This window comes from Balaenoptera ricei, chromosome 17 (genome assembly GCF_028023285.1).
Source record: "Balaenoptera ricei isolate mBalRic1 chromosome 17, mBalRic1.hap2, whole genome shotgun sequence".
Lineage (NCBI taxonomy): Eukaryota > Metazoa > Chordata > Mammalia > Artiodactyla > Balaenopteridae > Balaenoptera > Balaenoptera ricei.
Window position 1 is genome coordinate 4,857,269 of NC_082655.1, and position 15,060 is coordinate 4,872,328.

Below are 15,060 nucleotides of genomic sequence, written 5' to 3' on the forward strand. Positions count from 1 at the left end.
ATCTTTATATGTTTATAAATCTATTTTTGCATTACCATTTTAGTGTAATATTCCATTGTATAAATGTACCATGATTTTGTTAACAAAATCCTTTAGAGATAAACCATGAATTTTTTTTTTTTCAGTTTTTCTTATGATGAACAACTATCTTATGAGTGTCATTGTACCTCTGTCTTTGCACACTTCTTTAAGAGCCTTTTGGGAATAGGACTAATTCAGATTTTCTTCCTAAGCACCTTTTGTGTGGTTCTTAAGTTTATTGTTCCTTTTGAAATGCCAGAATCCATCCCTTTATCCTTGTCTTGGGTTTGTATTCATATTACTCCCTCACCTATAAACTATGTATTTGATTAAGTATAGTATGGAATCATTTAATCAAAACATCCCATCTCATTCACCTGTTCAAAAAATGCTGAAGAGTTACACATTAATGTTATCCCCAAAAGAAATTACACAGGCAGGTAAACTTTGGATCCCATGTTTTATAAAGACCATTAAGTACTTTGTCACCAGTTTAACCAGTGCATAGCAGGCACTATCCAGTGCCTGGCCAGTGTTGTCCTGGTTGTAATTATGCTCTCAGTCTAACAAGGAGACAGGGAGATGACAGAAGCAAATGAGCACAACTGAGTAAATGGGATGGTTCATGTGTGCACAGCTGAACCAGAAAGAGAAGGACCTAATTTGGCTGTGGGGCAGTGAGTGTGAACAGAGATGGTGGCCAGGAGAAGCTTTTTAGAGATGATACCTAAGCTAAGGAGAAAACATGAGACATCATGTTGATGATTATGATGGTGATGATGATTTGGCTGGTAATCGATCACATCTTCTTTTTCACATTTAATCTGTTTCAAGTACTGTTCTAAGCATTTTGAATAGATTATATCACTTAATACAGCAAGGCAAAGACAACTTTATGAATTCGATACAGGTGTTATTCCCCTTTTACAAATGAGGAAACTGAATGCAGAGAGGTTAAAGCAGTTGGTGCACAGCTAGTAAGTGTCAAAGCCGAGATTCTGACTTTGGAAGTCTGATTCCTTAGTCCGTGGTCTTAACCACCTTGTCAGGTAACCAGGCAAAGAACAGGATAACCAGGTGGGAAAGGAATTTCAGACAGATAGACCCAAATGCACAAAGGCATGGAAGTAAAGACAAGAGGCATAATTCATGCAGGGACTTTATGAGAAATGTGTTCTTTTTGGAGGCTAGCTGATGATGCTGGAGAAGTAGATGGAAGCAGGTTAATAAACTCTCACTCTCGGAAGATCGCTTAAAGATTGTGTGGATCCTTGGAGCTGGAGGGAACCTTAGAGGTTCTATGCAATGCAGGAACCACATCTGCAGAACCCAAATCAATACAGCCCTTGGTTTTCCTGGGTCACTTTTCTGCCTTGTTGTTCAGAACAAACCTTCTTTCACTAGCGTCTCCCATGAGGTCCCACATTCAGCCTTGGTCGCTTGGCAGATACTTCCTCGTAGTTGTCCGTCGCTCCTGCATCCCAGCTCAATGCATCTCCTGTTCAGCATGGAATACACAGCTCGGCTCGTGATTAATTAGTGTATTCTCCAGTTTTTATCAGGCCAAAGAAAAATTTAAAAAAGAGCTGAAGATTGATGGATTTCTGTACAGTGACTTATCTGTACTAGCTTCTGACATACCGTATTTCCCACCAGAGGAAGAGGAAGAAAATTTGGAAGATGGGATTCACCTGGTAGTCTGTGTCCATGGCCTGGATGGTGAGTTCTAAAAAGGTTTCCTCCTCAAAGTTTTGCGCTATAGACGAATTATCATATTTATGAATTAATCTAGTTTAGGGACTTGTTCAGCAAATGTTCAATTAGTGACTGTGGAACATTAGTAAGTATGCTGGATCTAGGAAAATGGCATGGCTTTGCTCTCAAAGAAAAGATCTCTCTGGCAAAAAAATATGTTGAGTTAACGAAATACACGAATGAATTAATGCAATGAAGGAATGAATGGAATGAAGAAATCACATCCACTTTATACAGATTCTAATGTATGACTAAGGGTCAGAGGAGTGAAAGGGCTCCTCTAGGGCTTCAGTGGTGATGAGTAGCAAAACCGGTGGTCACATTCTTATGATGATCAAATAGGGAATGGTGATGGGCTTCACTTCCATGACACACTCTTGTTAATATCCTTAATTTTCCTCACTCTTGGGGCTAATGCATTTAATTGTCCGCATCAACTCCTGGCTATATGTGTCGCCTGCCAGGATGCTAAGTCAACAGGTCTATTTAGTGAAGTGTCAAAGAATCCAGTGGTAGATCATCCATTCCAGATGATGATATGATGGTGATGATGATGATGGTGATGGTGATGATGATGATGGTGATGATGATGATGATGATGATGATGATGATGATGATGATGATGGTGATGATGATGATGATGATGATGATGATGATGATGGTGATGATTATGGTGATGGTGATGATGATGATGATGATGATGGTGATGGTGATGATGATGATGATGATGATGATGATGATGGCCAGAATGTACACATCACTCACCAGGGGCCAGGGACCATTCTAGATGCTTAACATTTATTAACGTGGTTGATCCTGGCAATAGCCCTGCAGAGTAGCTGCTATTATCACCCCCATCTATAAGTGGGGAAACTGAGTAAGAGGACAGCTAAGTAACTTGTATAAGGTCCCACAGCTGATGCAGTTGAGTCAGGATTAAAACCCATCTGTCAGGCTCCAGAGCCCATGGTTTCATTTTGCCTTTTACCAACAAGCTCTCATCTCTCCCCCAACCCGAACCTCCATCCACATCCCTCAGTCATCTTCTTAAAATCTTACTAGGTCTGGTCATTCCATCACTGGAATGGAAGCTCTTTGTAGCTCTCAGAAAATAAAATAAAATGAGCTGCTATTTTAGAAAGCTTAGAAAATTCCCAGCATAAAATATTCTTTATGTCTGACCCTCTTCATTCTCATTTCCTGCTTTTTCTGCTCTCCCCTCTTCCAATTGCACCAGTTCACTCCCATCTCCACGGACAGGGACCATTTCACACCACTGTGTCTTTCTCAACACTGGATTTTCTTTCCGGTGAGCTTTCCTTTCTCTGCACTGACTTCAGTGCTTTTCAAATTTCAGCTGTTCACACATTCCCTTCCCCTTATTTATTCTACCCATGTACCTTGTACTATAATTTCAAAATTTGTACTGAAATGGGCATACTTTTTGAGTGTATTTATTAAAAAAAATAAACTTCAAATCACACCACAAATTAAATACTAGACTCACGTGCTACACACAAAGAGTAATACTAAAAATAATTAATATAAACAAAATAAGTTTGCTGAAGTTTGACGTGTGCCATTGTCGGAAGACTTTTTTGAGCTTGACGCTCACTTTCTCTTTGCAAAAATATTAAGCTGTTGAAAACATGCTTGTTTTTAACTGGGGCTTCCAATCAGAAGGATTTCCAGAAAGACAAAGAATAACGTTCTCACTCATCCTGTGTATTTTTAACACAGGATCTATGGCCTTGCATGACCAGTGTGCATCTCTTACTTACCTGATATTACATTAAAATGAGATAAGCCTCTCAATCTCTTTGTGAAAATAAGAAATCTGGTCAGGCCACAGACTCCATCCTGCAAGTGGGAGAAGAGGGATGCTATAAAGACAGGCCAGCTTCTCCAGTATTTGTGCTGTGTCAGAAAACGGAGCCGCCAATCACAGCATTGTCACTTGGGCATAAAATCATCAAAAAGACAACCATCAGAAAGCACACGTTTCTTTTGAAGGTGATTTCTCTAGTTCAACGTCCATATGTTTAAACTGCAGAGTTTTACAGGACCCATTGGTTACATTTCACTTCCAGGGCTATATTGATATTAACAGAGAACTGAAGAAATTGGTAATGGTTATGGATATTTGCCCAACTCTTCATATTGTGCCCAAAACCCAAGATTTATATTCTTGTAAGTGTCCTCAGTGGAACACATTATCAAATCATATTTTTTGAAAAAGTTTTAAGTTGCAGAAAGTTCTCTGTTGCTCAACAGCTGAAGGAGAGGGGCCCATTGTCATCCCTTCCTTAGACTCCTTAAGCTAAACAGAAACACTTGATACATATATATTAAGGCCACAACCTAGAATGCCATTAGGTAACTTTAAACAAGAACAGGACCAAAGAGCAAACTTTTACTGTCAGAAATGAAAGGAATGAACAAAATTTAACTTAGTACAAAATAGAAACATTTTCTAAAAGAATAGGAGTATTTTATAACTGTAGCCCTGCATGTATGAGCATGTGCTCTGACGGGCCATCGTCCTGGGTCACCCTTCTATTGGGTCATCCTTGAAAATTAAGGGGAAGACAAAGTCAAATATCTTTAGTTCTCCCATATTCTGTGTGGCATTTTCATCCTCTTTGAATCACTTGGTGGTTTCATAAAGACGGGTGTAAAATTGGTAGTCAACTATATCACTTAGAGTTTCCCAGCTGCTTTGAAAGGATGGTTACATGGTAAAGTAGGTCACCTATATAGCCACATAAGCAGCTTCGGACCTTCAACTCTGTAGGGATCCCTTTGAGGAATAGATTAAAACATTCATTAAGCTACCGCTGAACCCCATGGCCTGCATGAAATTTACCCCTAACCATACTTGAGCATGAAGCTTATTCTGTTATATCAGAACTATTTTCCACATGATTTTCACTTCAGGGATGCATTCTGTGTGTTCTTTGTGTCTTTGCTATTGGCAGCAGAGCCTCAAGTCCTTAAGCTCTTCTTCCTCTGCCCTGATGGTCACTCTGGCAGCTGGTACCCATGGAGCTTGCCCTTGCTGACTCTGGTTCCCAAGGGAGATTCTTACTCTGTTGTACATAACTATGCCCCTGTTTGAGGGACTTGCTTGCTGACAACCTGTAAATGGCAGAACTAGTCCTTGTATTAAGGAAGCGATTTGAGAGGGGACTTGTAGGTATCACGTTGTGCCACATCAGCGTGTCATCATTAAGTGACACCACTTGCAGAATGTCCTGAGTGAACAGAATTGGCTGTCAAAGAAGGGAAAGGCGGCGTGCCTTCAACCGTTCCTGTGTACAGAATGTTCACAAGCCACATATTTATAGATCAGGGAATAATCCCACTGAGGGAGGACTACCAGAAAGGCCCTGACCCTGTGTGGACGGGAGGAGGGGGCAGCGCGGGGACCAGTGGATTGGACACGTTTAGTTGTTTTTATTATCAACTTATTGAAAAAAACGGGAAATGGGAGGGGGACCAGAAAGGAGTAAGAAATAAATCCCTTGTGTGTCAGCTATTGTATGATTAATTGTGGATCCGTGGTGGGGTTATCTGTCTTTTTTAGGGAACAGTGCGGACCTCCGTCTGGTAAAGACTTTCATAGAACTGGGGCTCCCTGGAGGAAAACTGGACTTCCTAATGTCTGAAAAGAATCAGGTATGACAACAAAAGCGTCAGAACCGAAAGAATCCCTGATTCGTGTCTTAGATGAGCCTCCTAAAGTCACCATGATGGTTTATGGCCACACAGATGGGAGGGGACTTTACCAAGGGACACTGGCCAGGCACTTGGAAGGTCTGGAGAGCTCATTTTTTTTTTTTGGGAGGAGGAAATAGTAAGAAATGGGGACATGTGAGTCAGGTGACTGGGCCTTTTGACCTCACGGTCATAGGTTGAGTGACAGCTCAGAGCATAAATGATCGGGCATCCGTGGGTCTGTCCCGGGGAAGGAGTTTGTCACTGGCATCTGTGTAACCAGTGGAGCTGGATTATGACCTTTTCATAGTCAGAGGTAAAATATGGGGCCTTTGCCATTTCAGGTCTGGAGCCTTAATGGGATGTCAAGGTAGATGAGAACTGAGAGATTCCATGGCCAAGAGGTGGGGCTGGGTGGCATGTTGTCATTGAGCCCCATTCCATGGGACTTGAGATGGATGAGGCTAAATATTCTTTGGAGGCATAGCACTGCTTATAACTAGAGGGTCCCATGACCACTGACAATGGGAATCATCAGAGGATAATCAACAAGCAAACAATGGAAGGTGCAGTCTCATTCCTCCTCTCTTAGTGGTCCGTCCTGTTGCCTTTTCTTTGACACCTGCTCTATACAAGGCGTGCACTCCGCAGGGTGAAGGGGTATAAATGTGATGAGGAAAGAGGATCCTTTGAGCATCTACGATGCGCTGAGCAGTTGGCGTGTTTCTTCATTTACTTTTCCCAACCGTTCTGTGAAGTGTTGGCACCACTGTCGCCTCACAAAGAGGGAACCCACAGTCTGACCTGGAGAGCCCCAATCGGGGACTCCTTTTCTGGATGTCGAATACTGATTTGTACCCTAATGTCAGACGGGGCGTGCCCCCAGGACGCACGGTGGTGTTTAGCGGAGGAAGATGGGCTTGTGCACGGGGCCCGGCCTGGCACCACGCCCTCCCCAACACCCGTTCCCTCTCTCCCCTTCCAGATGGACACGTTTGCAGATTTTGATACCATGACCGATCGGTTACTGGATGAAATCATTCAGCACATCCAGCTGTACAACCTCTCCATATCGCGAATTAGGTAAAAGGAAACCACAGGTAGTTAATGCTGGGGGGAGGGGTGCCATTTTTACGTGTTTGCTGTGTACAAGTTCAGCATGATGCCGTCTGTATACCGGTGTGGGATAAGTTAACTTGGGACTTTTAAGGGGGTAGATTACTTTCAGAACAGAAGTGGGCACCAGGGCTGCTTGACACGCCCATGTCTGTCATAGCAGGTGTGCAGGAGAATAAACACCGTGTAGCTCTGTAGAAAGAGAATTGGACTTAAACAAATATCCTAGGTTTTAAATTCTCGTTCTTCTAACACTCACAAGTTTGTGTCCCGATTCCACCATCTAACCTTTTACAAGCTTTTTACATCTCTGAGCCTCGGTTTCCCCATCTATTAAGTGGGACCAGCCCTGAGGGGATGCGTCGCCTGCCCCATAAAAGGGTTTCAATCAGTGCTAAGTGTGTCCTTCCACTGTTAACAGGCAGCTTGGCGTAAATGTTGAGATGGTTAAGGTGATAGTCGGTAGCTTGTGTTTCTCGGGCACTTGCAGATGTGGACATAGTGGTGAGTCTTCAACATCCATGACCCCATTTAGGCCTCTAAGATATCACTTCTTTATTCAACAGGTGAGGTTTCAGAGGCTACAGAGTTAGGTAAAAATAAAAGGACGCACACGAGAAGAGCTAGGCAGCTAATATAATATATAATATAATGGGGTTTTGATACATAATCATTTAATTTGAAAGTGATGATGTGTCGAATCCGTAGATCTCTGAGCAGCAGTACAGCTGGAGCAGAGCACGTGCTGTGGGCCGAGAGCAGGCAACTCACCAACTGTACTGAGTGAACGAGGGATGAGTAAAATTGGAGAGGCAGGCAGAAGTCGGGACATGAATGGCCTCGTAAGCCAGGCTAAGGAGCTGGGATGTTACCCTGTGAATGACCAGGAGGGTTCAATGCTCCAATGTGAATGTCAGAAAGAACCCCCAGGTGCACTGAGGGAGGCGTAGAGACCAGGACTCGGGGGGAAGAGGGCGCTCTAATAACACCAAGATGCCCACACTTCTCTTCTGACCACACTGGGCTCAGAGCTTCCGTTCACAAAGGCCCCACCTCGGGCTTCACGTGGCCAGCGTTCGGAAACCCGCTGGGGATGAAGTAGCGGCCCCCCTTCTCCCTGCCGGTTCCCCTAAATCCCATGGGAGGTGGAGGGTGGCTCTCCCCTTGGTGCTCCTGGTGCAGCACCTTCCTGCCAGCCAGCCTCCTGCTGTCGCTCACGTGGACCCCTTCTGTCCCTCGACAGCTTCATCGGCCATTCTCTGGGCAACATCATCATCCGATCGGTCCTAACGCGGCCCCGGTTCCGGTATTACCTCAACAAACTCCACACCTTCCTGTCGCTCTCCGGGCCGCACCTGGGGACCCTGTACAACAACAGCACCCTGGTCAGCACAGGTAAGACTCTCCCCAGCCTCGTCATTCCTCAGAGTTCATTCAGGACCCAGGGGAGGGGGAACCAGAGACAGATGCTCTTCCTGATGGAACCTGTGGCTTTGGAACCTCTTCAAAGCGTGAGATGGTGGAAGGAGACCTGGGCTCAGAAAGATGTTATTTTGTTTGTGAGCTGAATGAGATTAGACAGGATGTTTCCCAAGGTCTCTTCTGCTTCAGTTTTCTGTGAATAAAAATAAATAGTGGTGCGGAAGAGATCATGGGTGTCTGTGCATTCAAGCTGTTGTAACAAATTGCCATAGACTGGGTAAGGGGGGATTTGTAAATAACAGACATTTTTATTTCTCACGCTTCTGGCGGCTGGAAAGCCCAAGATGAAAGCACTGGCAGATTTGGTATCGGGTGAGGTCCCGCTTCCTGGTTCACAGACGGCCGTCTTCACACTGTGTGCTCACCTGGTAGAAGGGTCAAGGGAGCCCCTGGGGTCTCTTTTATAAGGTCACTAATCCCATTCACAAGGGTCCAACCCTCATGACCTAATCACCTTCCAAAGACCACACCTTCAAATACCATCACATGGAAGGGTTTAGTTTTCAGCATGTGGATTTTGGGGAAACAAACATTCAGTCTGTAGCAATGGGCTTTGAATCATGTCACTTCCATGACAGGCTTATGGTTAAGTTCTAACCCAGGCACTCGAGGAAGACTCTGACCAAGACATTTCATCTCTATGCTACTTAGTTTCCTTACTGGTAAAATGAAGCTAATGTGTATATATTTGTGTATAAGTATGGATACATGTATGATGTGTGTGTATGTATATATATACATATGCCTATCTGTAAACATATATATGTGTATATATGTGTTTGTATGTGTCTATATATGTCTATAAACATGTACATTATATATATACATATATGGGGGTGTGTATGTGGGTGTGAATGTGTGTGCCATAGAATTGTTGACGATTAAACAGGAGAAGGAAAAAAGGAGTTATCATGTATGGAAGGTGACCTATAGCTGGATTCTAAGCTTCTTCCTGGGATGACCACACAGGCACAGCTCCAAGGCTCTCACGGTTTCCTCTGTGTTGTAAGGGAGGGACATCATGGAGGGTGAAGCAGTGAGACTCCATGAATCTTGGAAGATGAGCAGAATTTCCAAGACAGCGAATGCTAAGACGAGTTTTCTGTGCAAAAGAAATAGTGTATTTAATAACCTAGAGCTCGATGGAATCAGGAAACCACAGGTGGTTCTCTGTGACAGAAACACAGGGCGACCTGCAGATGCAGGATGACCATGGCAGTCTCAGCAAGAGCCTGGTGATGATGAAGAGCCTTGTGTGACGTGGTGGCGCTAGAGTTACCCTGTAGACCATATAGATACGACTAATGGGGCGGCGTCTGTGGAAGTGACATGATTTGACGTAGACAGCCCAAGTATTAATAGGTCATTGGGGTTTGTATAATCGTGAACAGTTTATTAAGTTATATTCCTAGCAAGGAGTTCACTAGTAGTTCCCGACTGCCCAAATCGATTTCGTGTTATTGGGGGTCACCCCAGTAAGCGTCCCCTCCATGCCCGTCTTCCAGCTCTCTGCCTCTGCCCCCCTGTACCTGACCCGCACTCAGGGCCGACTGGGCTGCTTGTTTTCCTCACAGGGGGTGGGTCAGATTTGTTTGCTTTTTGTTATTGTAGGACATCCGCTGGGAACATGAGTTATTTGACACAATGATACATAACAAATGGAAGTCCTTTCCCCTGTCAAGCTGTCTTTCCTCACAAACCAAGGAAGCCATTTTTGAACAGAAACAAATGATTTGACCCACATTTTTTCACAATAATAAAGTAATTTGGCAACACTATAAAGAGTTGAAAAATGAGACATTACCAATAATCCTTCCAATCTAGCATAGCTAGAGTGATTTTCTATGGTTCACTCTCCTTATCTTTGCATGCATGCACATTTACCTGACAGTAATCATAATATATATAGACCCCGTGTCTTGCTTATTTCCTTGCATTTTTTTAATGGATCTTTATTGGAGTGTAATTGCTTCACAATACAGTGTTAGTTTCTGTTGCACAACAAAGCAGATCAGCCATATGCATACACATGTCCCCATATCCCCTCCCTCTTGAGCCTCCCTCCCCTCCTCCCTATCCCACCCCTCTGGGTCATTGCAAAGCACCGAGCTGATCTCCCTGTGCTATGCTGCTGCTTCCCACCAGCCAACTATTTTACATTCGGTAGCGGATATATGTCGATGCTACTCTCACTTCGCCCCAGCTTCCCCCTCCCACCCCATGTCATCAAATCCATTCTCTATGTCTGCCTCTTTATTCCTGCCCTGCAACTAGGTTCATCAGTACCATATTTTTTTCTATAACATTTTTCTTTTTTTTTAGATTCCATATACATGTGTTAGCATACGGTATTTGTTTTTCTCTTTCTGACTTACTTCACTCTATATGACAGACTCTAGGTCTATCCACCTCACTACAAGTAACTCAATTTTGTTTCTTTTTATGGCTGAGTAAAATGCCATTGTATCCATGTGCCACATCTTCTTCATCCATTCATCTGTTGATGGACACCTAGGTTGCTTCTATGTCCTGGCTATTGTAAATAGCATTGCAATGAACATTGTGGTGCATGTCTCTTTTTGAATTATGGTTTTCTCAGGGTATATACCCAGCAGTGGGATTGCTGGGTCATATGGTAGTTCTATTTTTAGTTTTTTAAGAAACCTCCATACCTATCTCCATAGTGGCTGTATCAATTTACATTCCCACCAACTGTGTAGGAGGGTTCCCTTTTCACCACACCCTTTCCAGCATTTATTGTTTCTAGCTTTTTTGATAATGGCCATTCTGACCGGGGTGAGGTGATACCTCATTGTAGTTTTGATTTGCATTTCTCTAATAACTCGTGATGTTGAGCATTTTTTCATGTGCCCCTTGGCCATCTGTCTATCTTCCTTGGTGAAATGTCTGTTTAGGTCTTCCACCCATTTTTTAACTGGATTGTTTGTTTTTTTGATATTGAGCTCCATGAGCTGTTTGTACATTTTGGAGATTAATCCTTTGTCTGTTGTTTCATTTGCAAATAGTAGTCTTTGCTACTCCAGCTTTCTTTTGATTTCCCTTTGCATGGAATATCTTTTTCCATCCCTTCACATTCAGTTTCTGTGTGCCCCTAGGTCTGAAGTGGGTCTCTTGTAGACAGCATATATATGGGTCTTGTTTTTGTATCCATTCAGCCAGTCTGTGTCTTTTGGTTGGAGCATTTAATCCATTTACATCCAAGGTTATTATCGATATGTATGTTCCTACTACCATTTTCTTAATTGTCTTGGGTTTGTTTTTGTGGGTCTTTTTCTTCTTTTGTGTTTCCCGCTTAGAGAAGTTTCTTTAGCATTTTTAGTAAAGCTGGTTTGGTGGTGGTGCTGAATTCTCTTAGCTTTTGTTTGTCTGAAAAGCTTTTGACTTATCCATCGAATCTGAATGAGATCTTTGCTGGGTAGAGTAATCTTGGTTGTAGATTTTTCTCTTTCATCACTTTAAGTATATTATGCCACTCCCTTCTGGCCTGCAGAGTTTCCACTGAAAGATCAGCTGATAACCCTATGGGGATTCCTTTGTATGTTATTTTTTGTTTTTCCCTTGCTGCTTTTAATATTTTTTCTTTGAATTTAATTTCTGTTAGTTTGATTAATATGTGTCTTGGTGTGTTTTTCCTAGGGTTTATCCTGTATGGGACTCTCTGTGCTTCCTGCACTTGGGTGACTATTTCCTTTCCCATGTTAGGGAAGTTTTCCACTACAATCTCTTCAAATACTTTCTCAGACCCTTTCTTTTTCTCTTCTTCTGGGACCCCTATAATTCGAATGTTGGTGCATTTAGTGTTGTTCCAGAGGTCTCTGAGATTGTCTTCAATTCTTTTCATTCTTTTTTCTTTATTCTGCTCCTCGGCAGTTATTTCCACCATTTTGTCTTCCAGCTCACTTATTCCTTCTTCTACCTCCGTTATTCTGTTACTGATTCCTTTTAGTGTATTTTTTATTTCAGTTATTGTGTTGTTCATCTCTGTTTGTTTGTTCTTTAGTTCTTCTAGATCTTTGTTAAACACTTCTTGTATTCTCTCAATCGTGCTTCCATTCTGTTTCCGAGATTCTGGGTCATCTTTACTATCATTACTCTGAATTCTTTTTCAGGTAGATCGCATATTTCCTCTTCATTTATTTGATCTTGCAGGTTTTTACCTTGTTCCTTCATCTGTGACATATTTTTTTGCCATCTTATTTTATTTATTTAATGAATGGGATTGTGTTCCTGTTTTACTGGTTGTTTGGCCTGAGGCTTCCAACACTGGAGTTTGTAGGCTGTTGGGTAGAGCTGGGTCTTGGTGATGAGATGAGGAACTCTGTGAGACCTCACTCCGATGAATATTCCCTGGGGTCTGAGGTTCTCTGTTAGTCCAGTGGTTCAGACTGGAGCTCCCACCACAGGAGCTTCCGCCTGACCCCAGGCTCGTGAATCAAGATCCCGCAAGCCATGTGGGGTGGCAAAAAAAACAAAAAAAGTAAAAAATAAAATTAGACTAGGAAACTAACAGATATGTCAGAAAGAATGTAAAAACAAAAATATAGATGAATCAACAACCGGAAGGTACATCAGTACCACAATAGTAAAAACGAGGAGGAGGGAAAGGAAAAAAAGAAAAAAAAAGGGTGGCGGGAAAGGCCTTGGCTGTGGAGGGTGGGGCCTAAGTAAGGGTTTGGGTGGTGGGTGGGGCCAATCCTCAGGACCCACAGGGCTGGAAAGGCGCTGGGGGCTGTGGGGGGTGGGGCTTAGGCTCAGGGAACAGAAGAGACCCAGGCGTGCCCCCCACTCTGGTTTCAGAGGTCAGGGGACCTCACCTGGGAGCCTAGCAGGCTTCCTGGGCTGGAGTGGGTGGGGCAAACACCCTCCTTTCCTCTCCTGCTTCTCAGGTCGTGGGTAGGGAGGGCCCCTCCCACCTGCCTCTCCTGATCTCCCCAGCCTCCCTCCTATCCTCCCAGGACCAATGCGGCTTGGGGGGGGGGGTGGGCCTTGGAGGGCAGGGGACAGGCCTGGGAGCTCAGCAGGCTCCCCATGCCCGAGTGGGCAGGGCAATCGCCCTCCGCTCCTCTCCGCTCTTCCTGGAGAGTCCCTCCCACCTGCCTCTCCTGATCTCCCCAGCCTCAGCAACACTGATCTTGTCTGGCCTCCACTTCTCCTCCCCCCTAGGTCCCCCTACATCCTACCGGTTCACTTTGGGGTTCCTCCCGTCTCCTTGGGGGTCAGAGTCCCCCACCAGCAGCCGACAGGTGCCCTAGTTGTGGGGAGACGCTAACTCTGCATCTTCCCACAGCGCCATCCTCCTTACATTTTTATCAAATTCATTTCTTTGCGCTTGTGACATAATACTCATACTCATCCGTGTTAGTGTCAGCATAACCACAGTAAATGGATAGACTTCGAAATAGGTTGAGTTTAGCTTTTTGATATCCTAAATGGATCTGTAAGGAGCATTCTTATATACTTTCTTTTGGTACTTAGGACAGTTTCCTTAGGCTAGATTCATAGAAGGGGACTGAAAAATCAAAGGGTTTGGATAGTTTCATGACTCCTGAAGCCTGTCTCATAAGATTTTCTATCCCCGCTACCAGTACATAAGAATACAAATGTCCCTCTGACATCCCAAGGATTTGTTAAATTGCCTAGCACGCTCTCATTTTTAAGTTAGCTAACAAATCACAGTTTAATGTTAATCTTTCCCCCATTCTTTTCTGCTTTCTTTTTGTTTGATGCGTTTGATGTGGGTTTTGCTTTGTTTTCGTCTTCCTAGGCTTGTGGCTCATGCAGAAATTGAAGAAATCCGGGTCCCTTTTGCAGCTGACCTTCAGGGATAATGCTGATCTGCGCAAATGTTTCCTTTACCAGCTAAGCCAAAAAACAGGTGAGTGGACCCCTGCAGCACCCCAAGACTGCGATGAGTGAGAGATGGAGAGCCAACTCCTGAGACCCAAATTAGAGTCAAGGCTACACTGACTCACTCACAGAAGGATGTCATCATGAGCTGCTTTGCTACACAGCCTCCTCAACTCGTGGAGAGGCCACCAGCTACCCAAGAACTCAGCTGCCCCTGGACCGCCTCCCCCCGCATGGCCTGGGGATGGTATCGCGATGAGAGGCAGGTGTGTGCAGTGTCACCTCTACAGCAGAGCTGTAACCTCCACTGCCCACCAAGCCTTTAATGTCCTAACTGCACAGGCCCCAAGGTCTATGTGCCAACTCCCAGCTCTTTCAGCCAGGTGCAGATCCACCTACAAAAAGGGCAGGTGGACGCTGTCCATTTCTGTTGGCAGTGCAAGGGGGGATGGGGGTCCCTCTCGCAGGCCTGAGATCACACCTTCACCCGCACTCCATAATGAGGAAGCACACATAGATGTCGAAGACCCTACCTGCCACGGGAGTGAGCAGAGCACAGCAGTGACCTCGTGTCCACGGACAGAACAGAGAGGCTGCCCGACTGTCCCACTCAGTCCTGCTGAGCAAGCCGGCCTGGCCCAGGGTCTGTCTCATGGTCCACAATCTTCCATTAATTTATAAACACTGACTCTGATGATATCTCTGTCTCCTCGAATGTGAGTCCGGCTTAGCCCTGGGCTGACCATAACCTTGGTCAAGTTCCTTACCCACGTGTGTCTCTGTGTGCTACGTTGAGGGTTATCCCCCCATTGGGAAGTGAGGAAGGAGGCTTGGGCAGCGGGGCAGTTGGACCACAACGTGGTCGCCCCAGACATCTCAGCGGGCCCCACCCTCTGGGAGCTTGGGAGCCAGGGTGGCCCTACAGAGGTATCCTGACGGAGGGCAAAGGGCTGGTCTTTACACCCCCTGCCCCGTATCTGCCAGTCACTGAGTCCAGCCAATCCCCAGTGTATTATGGTCTTGGGCTGTGACCTTGGATGAGAAGACTCATGTCAGTGGAGGCGTCCCCCGCAGGGTCCCTGGGCTGAGAGCAGGCCGGTG

General features: G+C 44.7%; 1 protein-coding gene across 1 annotated transcript in view; it reads left to right on the forward strand.

Moving 5' to 3' along the window:
• Positions 1-15,060, forward strand: part of FAM135B (family with sequence similarity 135 member B) — a 172,915-nt gene that overhangs the window by 156,712 nt on the left and 1,143 nt on the right. Inside the window, exons 13-17 of the mRNA XM_059901473.1 lie at positions 1,574-1,740; positions 5,363-5,454; positions 6,479-6,576; positions 7,853-8,004; positions 13,877-13,987. Of these exons, the coding sequence (XP_059757456.1) occupies positions 1,574-1,740; positions 5,363-5,454; positions 6,479-6,576; positions 7,853-8,004; positions 13,877-13,987 (620 nt within the window). The remainder of the gene's footprint in view (positions 1-1,573; positions 1,741-5,362; positions 5,455-6,478; positions 6,577-7,852; positions 8,005-13,876; positions 13,988-15,060) is intronic.